A 13,776-nucleotide genomic window follows, 5' to 3' on the forward strand; every position below is an offset into this window, starting at 1 on the left:
GATTTTAAATAATGAAGAAACAGTTGAAGATGTCACTGCCAGTAGTGAAGTATAAATGAATTAATGTTTTATTAATTGTTTTGCCTCTTTGAGGTGGATATCTTGTTGGGGCTGACAATGTTGACTGATAATATAAATATTTACTCTCTTTCCCTTTTGTAGAGCAACACATGTGGTGCATGAGAACAATTGAGCAAGGTTATTGATAGGCCACTTATTTTACAACTAGATCTAACAAGCCTGGTACAGATATTTCTGCTTTTTAAGGCATTGTGGAGAATATTTTTTTGTGAAAGTGGAATGACTGTTGCAAGTGATTCTCTAATTGAACCACTTGATCTAGGGTGCCACAAATGTTGTGGTGAAACAAGGTATCTGACCGAGATTGAGAAGTGAATGGGCTGTGGAGGTGAGCGAGGACAGACAGCTGAATCAGAACATGTCTTGGGAAGGTCTTTATTTTTGGGTGAATCCAATTAATGGGAAGACATATTTTATGGGAATTTGAGAACAGGAAGGGTCAACATCATTATGTTGGGGCAAGTAAATGGCTGTCTAGTGGAGGCGGCCAGTCCAGATATGTGTAGCTCATCTGTCACGTTTTACCTGGACCTTGACGACGTCTGGCGCATTTACAAAAAAGATCCGACTGAGTGCTGTCGTCCATCATAGGACTGATTTGACAGGATAAGGCAAAGCCAAGTCCTCTGAAGTCAAGTTATACAATGTTTGTAATTTGTCTCAGCCTTAGGCCCAGTGGTGTAGGCAAGGGTGGGCTGGATATTAGAGATAATTTTTTTGGCTTAAAATATACATTTATAAAATATTTAAATACTTGCATAAATTCTGATTTCTGAAAGTGTGAAAGAACTGTTTAAATGTTCCGCTTCTCTGTTGTTAAGGAACATTTGCTTAAAAACATAAAAAATAATAATTGGGTGAAAACTTGGCCCATCCATTTTTATTGAGGCGCCGAGAGACGCTGGCTGTCTTTGAAAATGAATGACTTCCGGTCGATTTGACGCTATCGCCGCATCTGGTCTGAACGCACGGTTAGAGGTTCAGATGTTATTCCATCATTGTGATTTCCCATTTATCAGAATCTGATTGTGTTTGCTGGGAGAACAGAGACAATCGCAGAAATGCAATTGCTGCAAGTGTCCTGTAGTGATTTTACATTTACCCTGCATTCATAAATCAGCGTTGATATTCTCAAGCAGCCATTGCTTTTCAGCAGGTGATGATGACTGCTGACTTTGGGGTAAAAATGGCATACAGTAAAATAATTTGATGCTGCCAAGTGTAATTTTCCCATTGAATTCACAATCACTGAATTCCAATATACTGTATATACTGTAGATTCAAAATACCTGCTTAAAGGGATAGCTCATCATTTCCTTACCCTGATGCAGTCTCAAACTCGCCTGACTTTCTTCTGCAGAACACAAACTGGAGGATATTATGATGCGTGTTTGTTCATACAATGCAAGTCAATGTGGTCCAAAACTTTCAAACAATCATGTAAATGCACTGGACACGCACTGAGGAAGGAAGGGTAATCAGGCTTCTCTGATTATCATATCAAGGAGACTGCAAATGTCAAGATTTATAGTGAAAAAGGAGTTATATTTTAGTCTGTTCTCACCCAAAACTGATTATATCACTTCTTTACATTTATGCATTTGGCAGACGCTTTTATCCAAAGCGACTTACAGCGCACTTATTACAGGGACAATCCCCCAGAGCAACCTGGATTAAGTGTCTTGCTCAAGGACACAATGGTGGTGGCTGTGGGGATTGAACCAGCAACCTTCTGATTACCAGTTATGTGCTTTAGTTCACTACGCCACTCCATACTCCATACTTCAGAACACATGGATTATGCGCTGAAGTTGTATGGATTACCTTTATGCTGCCTTTATGTCCTTTTTGGAGCTTGAAAACTTTGGACCCTATTGACTTGCATTGTATGGACAAACACGCATCATAATATCCTTCCAAAAAATCTTTGTTTGTGTTCTGCAGAAAAAGGAATGTTATACGAGTTTGAAAGGGCATAAAGCTGAATAAATTATCTCTCTCTCTCTATGTATGTGTGTATATACACTCACCTAAAGGATTATTAGGAACACCATACTAATACTGTGTTTGACCCCCTTTCACCTTCAGAACTGCCTTAATTCTACGTGGCATTGATTCAACAAGGTGCTGAAAGCATTCTTTAGAAATGTTGGCCCATATTGATAGGATAGCATCTTGCAGTTGATGGAGATTTGTGGGATGCACATCCAGGGCACGAAGCTCCCGTTCCACCACATCCCAAAGATGCTCTATTGAGTTGAGATCTGGTGACTGTGGGGGCCATTTTAGTACAGTGAACTCATTGTCATGTTCAAGAAACCAATTTGAAATGATTCGAGCTTTGTGACATGGTGCATTATCCTGCTGGAAGTAGCCATCAGAGGATGGGTACATGGTGGCCATAAAGGGATGGACATGGTCAGAAACAATGCTCAGGTAGGCCGTGGCATTTAAACGATGCCCAATTGGCACTAAGGGGCCTAAAGTGTGCCAAGAAAACATCCCCCACACCATTAAACCACCACCACCAGCCTGCACAGTGGTAACAAGGCATGATGGATCCATGTTCTCATTCTGTTTACGCCAAATTCTGACTCTACCATCTGAATGTCTCAACAGAAATCGAGACTCATCAGACCAGGCAACATTTTTCCAGTCTTCAACTGTCCAATTTTAATTTAATTTAATTTAATTTAATTGATCAATTGTCACACATTATACATACATTTCTGCATATACATGGTGAAATTATTTATTTTTCACATATCCCAGCTAAGCTGGGGTCAGAGTGCAGTGCAATTTTGGTGAGCTCTTGCAAATTGTAGCCTCTTTTTCCTATTTGTAGTGGAGATGAGTGGTACCCGGTGGGGTCTTCTGCTGTTGTAGCCCATCCGCCTCAAGGTTGTGCGTGTTGTGGCTTCACAAATGCTTTGCTGCATACCTCGGTTGTAACGAGTGGTTATTTCAGGCAAAGTTGCTCTTCTATCAGCTTGAATCAGTCGGCCCATTCTCCTCTGACCTCTAGCATCAACAAGGCATTTTCGCCCACAGGACTGCCGCATACTGGATGTTTTTCCTTTTCACACCATTCTTTGTAAACCCTAGAAATGGTTGTGCGTGAAAATCCCAGTAACTGAGCAGATTGTGAAATACTCAGACCGGCCCGTCTGGCACCAACAACCATGCCACGCTCAAAATTGCTTAAATCACCTTTCTTTCCCATTCTGACATTCAGTTTGGAGTTCAGGAGATTGTCTTGACCAGGACCACAGCCCTAAATGCATTGAAGCAACTGCCATGTGATTGGTTGATTAGATAATTGCATTAATGAGAAATTGAACAGGTGTTCCTAATAATCCTTTAGGTGAGTGTATATATATATATATATATAGTTTTAGGGTGAACTATTCCTTTAATGGCAGGTTACCAAATAATTAGTAATATTGACATAGCTACTAAAGATATAAATTTGCTGCACCTTTCAAAATGAGTAAATTCCAATGCATTTCGTCAACACATTTTTGAGAAGAATTTACTGTAATTAATAAATTACTATAACCATAGTTTGCTTAGCACATGTTGACTGATTTTATTACAAAAGTCCTTTATACAGATAAATAAATAAAAACAATTACATGTCTATTACATAATGGATTTTAATACTTGTATAATAATCGTTACAGCTCAGATTCTACAGTCAGTGACCAATTTTAATTTTACGCTTCAAAATAAAACATGCTGAACAAAATAGTGATGTGCACTAACACAAGTACATATTTTATTTAACATCAGCCACAGATTGTACACGTTCATGATATTAAAAAGAACAAATGTGACAAATTTAAAAGATGAGCCAAAAAATAAATAATTTTGTATGGAAAATATACAATTAGTGCCCAAAGGCCCCTTAATATCAAACTCAAGTTAGTTTGGCATCAACCAATCTCCATAACAAGAGCGAGGTATAGAGATCAATATAAATAGAGAGTGAGGAAGGTCTTAAGGTCTTATGCTCTTAAACAAATGTCTTCAACACTGTTTCCCTTCATTTGCTGAAGCTCTTGATGGCCCAGTAGCCGATATTGGAAACTAACCCGGTTTACAAATTTCCCGCTCGACACCATTCTGACCACTGTGTTATCACAACCAACCTTCATTTGAGCTGATAGGAAAAGAGATAAAAAAGACAGACAATTGGAGAGACAGGTAACAACAGAGATTATAAAATGTTGTATAAGAATATATAAGAGTTGTAGAGTGACCAATAATTATATTTGAAATTCTTACCTGGTCCATTAAATGAGTAGCAAAGATCTACCATGGGGAACATCTTGGAAGTGTCCATGCCATTTCCTCCAAGAAGCTCTACAAAATCTCCAGACGCTGCACAACCAGGTATGGATCTCTACACGGAACACACATAGATGTCTCACACTCACATATCATGGCACAGAAATAATCCACTTCACCTTTAAACAATGAACTAGCTAATTAAATGTTTCTGAATAAAGCTCTTTGGATATTTGGAAAGATGGTTGATGTACAGGCTACATTTCTAGACCATTTCTATAATCACCTTGAGATCATTGTGTTGGCCAAGACTGAGCTCTCCAATTTGGATCTCTACTGGATAGATTATAGAGAAACTGCAGTTCCTGTGCTGCTGTGGTATTACCATGGTGAAACTGCCCTCTGGGGTCTGAGATACAACATTGCAGGCTACAGAGAGAGAAACAGATGGTTAACAATAGGATCATACATTGGGCTCTTTTTAGGTTTTGACTTGTTTGTGGTTTCTGCATGATCCATATGTCCACTATGATACGCTAAGAGGGGATAATAGTGGAAATGGTTGTTTTTCTAAAAACCAAAACTCTTGCTAACACACTGAGTACTGCAAAGAGCCATTTTTTATTATTTTATTGATTTACTCAATAAATGCAAAATGCATAACAAATGCATAATTCCAAACTTGGTCTTATAGAATCACGTTACTATACCTACATTTCAGCAAAATGGTTTTTATGTGAAATGAGCACTAGAGGCGCTACAGCAATTACTTTTTTCACTTTTTTTTTTCACACAACTCATGAGTATAACGGCATATTATCAGTTTATAAACACTTCCTTTTCGCCCTGTTCCTCACACCATGCTATCTTATAACATCAAAATACTTTTACTATAGCACATGACTTGGTCATGGGTATTAAGGTGGTACATTTTAACATTTACATTACATAACCAGCTACATTTACAAGCTTATTCATGTGTGATCAAGTTGCAAGCTGGTTCATTCGATGGATGCAAAGGACTGTGGTATGAGTTCTGTAGGGCATACGAGTCGACACACAAGGCGAACGTGCCATAGAAGCACCACAAAATGACGTGGTTGCTTCAGCAATTACATTTTTCATCTAACATTTGCTTTTATGATACTATTGGTTAGGTTTAGGGTTGGAAGGTTGGTAGGTTTTGTTGATTTGAAACTCAATTAATCAACATTAACCTAAAAAAAAAAAAGTTATTTGTTTGGGAGAACCGCTTTAAATCGCTTTTAGAGCCACCCAGTGGACATTTCACATCGGTCATTTTGCGAAAATGTCATTTTCAAGAGATCAGGCTGAAAATTCCCCATGAAATACATTTACTTCTGTCACACTGGTTTCCAGTAGCACTTACGGAATGGGTTGATGAGTTTGCGAAATGATATTGTGAAACTGCTCCCTGATTGGTGGAGCCTGAAGAACAGCATGGCGACATTCTGAGAAGAGCGTGCGATTGGCCGAGCCACTCCAGTCTCGCAGTAATCAGAGTAACGTTCGTACAGAGGCAGAGGATGGTCCTGTGAGCTCGGAAACTTTTCCCCCTTCATCACCCAGCCATCAAACACCTTAAAGGCAATCACAGCATAAATACAGAGACTTAAGTCAATGAAACTAAACTTAAAACATTTACATTTAATGTTTTGCAAATGTTTTACATTTAATGTAATTACATTTTACATTCAGCACAGTTAAGCTTGGCTTGAGTTCTATTTAAAGCCAAACAGTCCTGCCATCTTCCATTGGTCAAACATATAGCCCGCCCCAAACTCATGCCATTGGTTGAGCCATTGTTGCTATTTCAGGCTGGCCAGGATGCTTATTAACAGAGCAATATTTTAAAAGCGCCACAGTGTTTACACTTTTCAGGGAAATCAGCCAACAAAAGGTTTGCTTATAGTTGTCTCTGCTTATTAAGCTAGGATAGGAGTAATATTCTAACATTGAAAAAATTACACATTTCACCTTTGATTCTCTTCAGCTTGGTTTTGTTCCATTTAACTGTGTAGGGCTCAGATTAGCTCTGTCGGTTCAACTCAGTTCCGGTCAGGTCAGGTTCAATTCCCTTCAGTTGAACCCTGCTCTAATTGTTTCAGTTCAGTTGAGCTGCACATCAGTTTGGTTTCATTGCTAATAAATTGGATTTCCGCTCATTTAATTTACGTTCCATTGAACAGGAATTAATTCGGGTTCAGTTGATTAACTTTAACTGTATTCCATATGATTTCTTTTTTTCCAGTCCTATAAAACCACATTAATCTGACATAAATCTTGCACAGTCTGTAAACTGAAATCTGAACTGCGCTCATGACAGAATTAGTTGTCTGTAATAACTTTAACTGCCTTAGAGCTGTCGCCATATTGCTGTTTTGTTCAATTAGATTTTTAATTCAGTTTTGCCGCTGTGTGTGTTTGCATCAGGCTTAAAATGACATCATTTTGTGATCTTTTCGCGCCCTGACTTAACCTGGCTTAGTGTAAAATACACAGATGCACAAACACTAAAAATATACAGACAAACTTATTAACAACCACAAGTGCATCCACACATAAAGATAATTCAAGTCTGTGTAATACTATTAAATTGCTTTTTGTAATAAAGTTAAAAATCCTTAAGCTTTCACACAATGCTATTAGAGGTTCAGTAGTGTAATTGTTACATTAAATGTGAATAAATCTGTGTTTTTATGAGTGTTTGTATGTGTGTGTGATCATTTCACCTTTATAAAATCTCCTCCTCTGCAGTCGATGTTGACAGAATCATATTCAATACTAATAATGTCACTGGGCTCGCCGATGAAAAAGACACCGCAGTTTAACTGTGGCCGCTCCGCTGTAAATGTGAATTGACCCTCTATAGCCACCATGTCCAGACATCCTGAGAGACCGAGAGGAAGAAAAAGGAGAAATAAAAGAAAACAAAAGGTGAGAAAAAACATTGTTGTGGTGCCTTATTCACGGCAGAAAATGTATCTTGAATTAAGTTGAATTAGGTGTTTTTATCTGGTTTAAACATTAATCAGAATTTAGTGAGGTTTATGTATAAAGAATTGACATTGAGGTAAATTATCCTCTAGTAAGGATAATAACAGCTGTCCGACACCTGTGTGTGTGTGTGTGTGTTTGCCTTTTTGGTTCAGTTTTATATTAAACTATTATTTATAGTGTAAAGGGTATTAATGGAAAGGAGGAGGCGAGAACCAGCTTGACAATATAAATAATATTTTAATTATAAACTGAACCAAAAAGAGACACACACACACACACACAGCTGTCAGAGAATCTCTCTCTCTGTCGCACTGCCATCTTCGGTCGGCCTTTATACCTCTCGAGGGCTAATTAGACTGATTAGGGGACGGATGTGCTGAATCAAGACCCATCCCCGCCCTCCGCCCTACCAGAGTATGTTTTCATAGTTTTTACTGGAATGCAAGACTTTTTCTAGTGTGCAGAGTAAAATTTGATTTTATTTGATTACTATTGACTCGTCTGTACATATGGAGTACTGTTGCCTTGAGGAGCCCTACCTGCATGATCTGAGCCTTATAAATTACTTTTGTAGGTGTAACCTAATTTATTCAGGTTGATTCAGATGATATTAATTTTTACTTGAATTAAACCAGTTCATTTAGATGCTACCACATTAAGTGCATGAAGACATGTTCAGCTTACCTGACAAAACATTTGTACAGTGTATATACAAATTAGAAATGTGATAAATGACCACTCTTTAAATACTACACTAAAAATAAAAAATATTTACTCATTTCAATTTCATAAGAAAATTCCATCAAATTGAATTGAGAATTTAAATTTTTTATTTTTTTTTAAATAAAATATATATATATATTTTAATTTGTATACATTTTCAAAACTTTCTGTTTATGAAATGTAATTGCGTAAACCTTAAGAATAGGCTAAATATATATATAGATATATTTTTTTTTTGAGTGGCAGATAAAAATCTAATTAAAAAATCAAGTCAACATGTTGTGCATCCAGGTAAATTAAGGGTCAATTAAACTATATAAAAAAGTTATTTATTAAAGCAACATAATTTAAATCTTTAATTAAATGTCCATGATGTGAAGATTGGGCAAATTAAATCCCAATGGTTTGAGAACTGGTTGAAATATGGTTCTGTTAGTACTCACTGAGCACTCTGCGGTACACAAACTCCTCTGGTAACTCTCTCTTCAGTTCAGAGCTCAGCAGAGATAATAACCCTTCCGGGCTGATCTCGTTATCCTGCTAAAAGACCAAGAAACAGGAATGAATAACAGTTTCCAGATTAGATAATAAAATAAAACATTGTAATAAATTCCATTGTGTTTGATTTTAGAATTCAGTTTAATTATGATCTCAATAAACTCAGCTGTCCATGCGAAAAGTCAAGATATTAGGATTCATGGACTAAATATTGGATTTAAGGATTCCTTCAATGCAAATTGTCTAATTTTCCCCATTGTAGCCTATGATTTTTTTGAGTTGAGGCTATATTCTTTTGGAGATGATTAGTTTCTCTGTTCTTTAAAGCATTGGTACATAGAGTGTATGCTAAAAAATACATAGGCTAATGTTCTTTGCAAGGGTGTAGGTTTGGTTTGAAAGCTGGTTGGGACATATTGCAAGGATAATATTCAAAATGTTGGAATTAAGAAAATGCGAGAAAATCTGTATGGTAAAATAGGCAAAATAATATTATTACCTCATATAACAAATCTAATTTCTTAAAGTATTTCTCTGCCCTAACATATTAAATATTAGGCTTTTTTATGATTGAATTTTTTTAAGAATTTACAAATTAAGAATTGACCACTAGTGCTGCTCAATTAGCAGGACAAATGTGATATCACTGCATATTATCCAAGTTTCTCGCATTTGCAATGTGATAATCCTAAATCTAATGGGTCAAAATATCTTAGAATAGAAAAATTGAATATCTTTTTTAAGAGTATTTACCAAGAGAAAATAATATCCAAGGGACATGAAGTTACACATTTAACATAAAACATTTATTGGGAGCTATACTGGCATCTTAAAATTCTGCACCTCTGAATCGTTCAAATATTAAGGTGTCTTTCTCAAGAGGGCGCTTACCGGCCGAAAAAGCAGAATCCTCCAGTGGGCTGCATGCAAAACTCAGGACGTTTTGTCAGGAAACATTTGTACACGAAAAGTATGCTTTTTTTAAATCTACTAATTTCAAGGATTGGACATAAAATACTAATGGAAACCCGCCCGTGTACTCTCAATAATAATAATAATAATAATAATAAAAAAAACTTACAAACGACTGTGATTGGTGCATCCTGAACAGCGCTGAGAAAAGTAACAGTTGCCAGGAGACAATAATTTATACATGAATAATTATACTATGGACGTTTAATAGTTTTTAAACTGAAAATAGAAACATAGTATAAAGTTAAAATATTTTCTGTGTGGTTAAATTGCCCAAATGTTGGTCGGGACAATTAATATTTTCTGAAAGTTGATAGGGACATGTCTATCACATCCCTACCTTAACTCTTGTGAGATTTTCGGGACATTTTTGTGTTTTTCTTTGTTGTTTTTTTCTATAATTTTGTCTGTGTTAATGCCAACGGCATACATTAAGCCAAATGTGTGTATTTCTGGATATTTAAAACTCTATCATACATAATACACTGTGTACAAAAAATAGTTACACTCAGGACCTTCAGGACAAAAATGTCCCCATTGAAACTCATTAAAACTGCAATATTTAAGCATAAAATCATGAATTATATGACATTATGCTTTCATTCTGGAGCTTCAAAATGTAAAATTCTAATATTTTCCACCAGATGGCGCCATTTTTCTGATGTTTAGCCTATGGAGATAATACATGCTTTTTCCTATTTTCTGTTTGCTGTATAATAGAGCACTGCAGGCCAATAATGAATAAATGATGCAGCTAAAATTGTGTGGGTGTGTTGGTATGGATGTCACAGAGAGAGAGAGAGAGATGTGTGTGTGTGTGTGTGTGTGTGTGTGTGTGTGTGTGTGTGTGTGTGTGTGTGTGTGTGTGTGTGTGTGTGTGTGTGAGAGCATGTATTTATCACTTTGTGGGGACCAAATGTCCCCATAAGGATAGTAAAACCCGAAATTTTTGACCTTGTGGGGACATTTTGTCGGTCCCCATGAGGAAAACAGCTTATAAATCATACTAAATTATGTTTTTTGAAAATGTAAAAATGCAGAAAGTTTTCTGTGAAGGTTAGGTTTAGGGGTAGGGTTAGGTTTAGGGGATAGAATATAAAGTTTGTACAGTATAAAAACCATTATGTCTATGGAAAGTCCCCATAAAACATGGAAACACTACGTGTGTGTGTGTGTGTGTGTGTGTGTGTGTGTGTGTGTGTGTGTGTGTGTGTGTGTGTGTGTGTGTGTGTGTGTGTGTGTGTGTGTGTGTGTGTGTGAAAAACAAGTGGCAATACAAACTGGCATTTAATTGGTTAAAATCCTAGAATGAATGAATATGTGTGCTCAGGACTGATGTTGGTTAAAAAATCTAAATCAGTGAAAGTGGAAAATAATCTTAATATATAATATTTTTATAGCAGGTTTTATATGTAAGGACATTTTTGTCCTCTAATGTCCTGTTTTTTATTTAAATATGACACTGCACAAAAATAGCAATGCATCAAAATCAATGTTGTTGCAAATCACTGACATCCCAGATTGCGATAATCCAAAAAAAAAAAAAAAAAAGTGTTTCATAAAAAAAACAACAGTGGCATTATATAAAACAAACTGGCATTTAAAGGGTTAAAATCCTGAAACTGAATGAATATTTGGTAGTTTTGATCAGGACTGATGTTGGTTAAAAAACTTAACTCACTGAAAGTGGAAAATAATTTTAATTTATAATATTATTAAGGCAGTTTTTTTGACGAGGAAATTTTTGTCCTCTAAGGACCTCTGAGAAACTTTTTTTAATTGACGCACAAGGATTAAATGACGCCTTCTTTGTAAATTGAGTGTGAAACCCTTATTTTAAGAGTGCGCTCGCAACATAACGTTTAAATAATATAATATACAAAAATTATATTGGGGTGAATTCAAGTAATTTTTGCCACTTTTGATATTCAGATCACTGTAAAAAAATAAATAAATAAAAAAAAAAAATAAAAAACTAATATGCCTGAATTCACCCTATTGAATATTTACTCAAACATTAATACACATACACGCGTTAGCCTATATACACGTCACAATAAAGGTTATACACAATCAAAGCGGTTATTTCACAAATAAACACAATTATATAAATCAGCTATGTAAAATAAATACAAATGCACGTTTGCCTACGTAAAGTATGTCGGTGTAAATATCTCACCTGTATGTCCAGAAAGCGCGCGTGTCCCCGGAGAGCCGTGACGCTCAACAGGAGGAAACACAACTGCGCGCGCAAAGTGGTCGACATCTCCGTTCCGTACGTCCGCGTGTTAACAACAAGAGGGAAATATCGAGAGCTCCCGCCTCAGCTGCTCCTTTTATACCCCCTCACATCGATAGAGGAAGGGGGGCTGCCTGTATAGATCAATTGATATGAGAGAGTAACTTGCGTGGTTGTGACGAGAGCTGGAGAGAGAGAGAGAGAGAGAGAGAGAGAGAGAGAGGATAGCCGGGGCATGACAGATGCCTCACGGCTTAAAACTCCCGATAAGATCCCGGTGAGCATCCAGAATCATCTAAACACATCCATGAGAATGACACTTGTCTTTATCTCTTGTGAAAAAGAGCACTCTATACATTAAGCTGGGAGGTGGGTAAAGGATGTCAAAGTTGTTAATATTAGATGTCACTGACTGTATAGAAAACCTCGAGGCAGTGATGCATTATTGTGTTCTAGTTTAAACGAATAGTTCAACTAAAAAGGACAGTTCTGTCACCATACTCGCATGTTGTTCCAAACATGTATGATTTTCTTTCTTTAGCTGTGTAACGAATGTCTACAATGCTCTTTCCCCTTCATCCAAGGAAAGTGGATGGTGATTTGTACTGTCAACCTCCAAAAGTACAAGAAAGCAACATAAAAGTAGTCTGTATGATTCAGGCGCTATTTTCCAAGTTCTACATCAGCTTTGAGTAAAAAAACAGACCAAAATTCAAGTCATTTTTACTCTGAAAATCTTGTCTTCCATCATAGCTCTGTAATCAAATTTTTGCTTTTGCATTTTCTGATCTGGAAGTGTCGCGGCAGGTTTTATGTCAAACGGCATTAATCTTACATGGTTCTCAGCAGGAAACCGATGGAGTGCGTACTCCAGGTAGGGAAGGAGGTATTGCCCCAAGTGAAGAAGTTCAAGTACCTCGGGGTCTTGTTCACGAGTGAGCGGACAATGGAGCGGGAGGTTGGCCGGAGAATCGGGGCAGCGGGGGCGGTATTGCACTCGCTCTATCGCACCATTGTCACGAAAAGAGAGCTGAGCCGGAAGGCAAAGCTCTCGATCTACCGGTCAATTTTTGTTCCTACCCTCACCTATGGTCATGAAGGCTGGGTCATGACCGAAAGAACTAGGTCGCAAGTACAAGCGGCCGAAATGGGCTTCCTCAGAAGGGTGGTGGGCTTCTCCCTTAGAGATAGGGTGAGGAGCTCAGTCATCCGTGAGGAGCTCGGAGTAGAGCCGCTGCTCCTTTGCGTCGAAAGGAGTCAGTTGAGGTGGTTTGGGCATCTGGTAAGGATGCCCCCTGGCCGCCTCCCTAGGGAGGTGTTTCAGCCATGTCCAGCTGGGAGGAGGCCTCGGAGAAGACCCAGGATTAGGTGGAGAGATTACATCTCCACACTGGCCTGGGAACGCCTCGGGGTCCCCCAGTCAGAGCTGGTTAATGTGGCTCGGGATAGGGAAGTTTGGGGCCCCCTGCTGGAGCAGCTGCCCCCGCGACCCGATAAGATAAGCGGTTGAAGATGGATGGATGGATGGATGGATGGATGGATGGATGGATGGCATTAATCTTACAATTGGTTCTTCGTAGCTCTCAAATCATATTTGCGGCTGCATTCAAGTCAAAGCATTCGAAGCATGGCGTCGCAATTACGAGAAACTATTGCATTTGTCATTGAAACTGGTGAAGTACAATTTGAAGCGTAAAGCTTGAATATGCGCAAGTGTTAATGAGATTTGAGATCTATGGCAGAAGGGTGATTTTCAGCAAATAAATAGAATTTAGATGTTCGCTGTTCCTCAAATTTTATGACATGGCTTGAAACATGCTTGCAAGTTGTATTTACAAATTTCTCTCATCATTACTCACCCTCATGCCATCCCAGATGTGTATGACTTTCTTTGTGCAAAACACAAATTATGATATTTAGTAGAATATTTCAGCTCTGTAGGTCCATACAAT

General features: G+C 37.6%; 1 protein-coding gene across 1 annotated transcript; it reads right to left on the reverse strand.

Moving 5' to 3' along the window:
• Positions 1–3,770: 3,770 nt before the first annotated feature.
• Positions 3,771–11,873, reverse strand: LOC127628773 (corticotropin-releasing factor-binding protein-like). Its single transcript, XM_052105645.1, has 7 exons — positions 11,765–11,873; positions 8,559–8,655; positions 7,125–7,282; positions 5,762–5,972; positions 4,658–4,800; positions 4,369–4,486; positions 3,771–4,243 (listed from the first exon to the last, which is right to left on the reverse strand). The coding sequence occupies exons 1-7, from the start codon at positions 11,849–11,851 to the stop codon at positions 4,089–4,091; spliced, it is 969 nt and encodes a 322-aa protein (XP_051961605.1). The 5' UTR covers positions 11,852–11,873; the 3' UTR covers positions 3,771–4,088.
• Positions 11,874–13,776: the final 1,903 nt, after the last annotated feature.

Source organism: Xyrauchen texanus, chromosome 35, assembly GCF_025860055.1.
Source record: "Xyrauchen texanus isolate HMW12.3.18 chromosome 35, RBS_HiC_50CHRs, whole genome shotgun sequence".
Lineage (NCBI taxonomy): Eukaryota > Metazoa > Chordata > Actinopteri > Cypriniformes > Catostomidae > Xyrauchen > Xyrauchen texanus.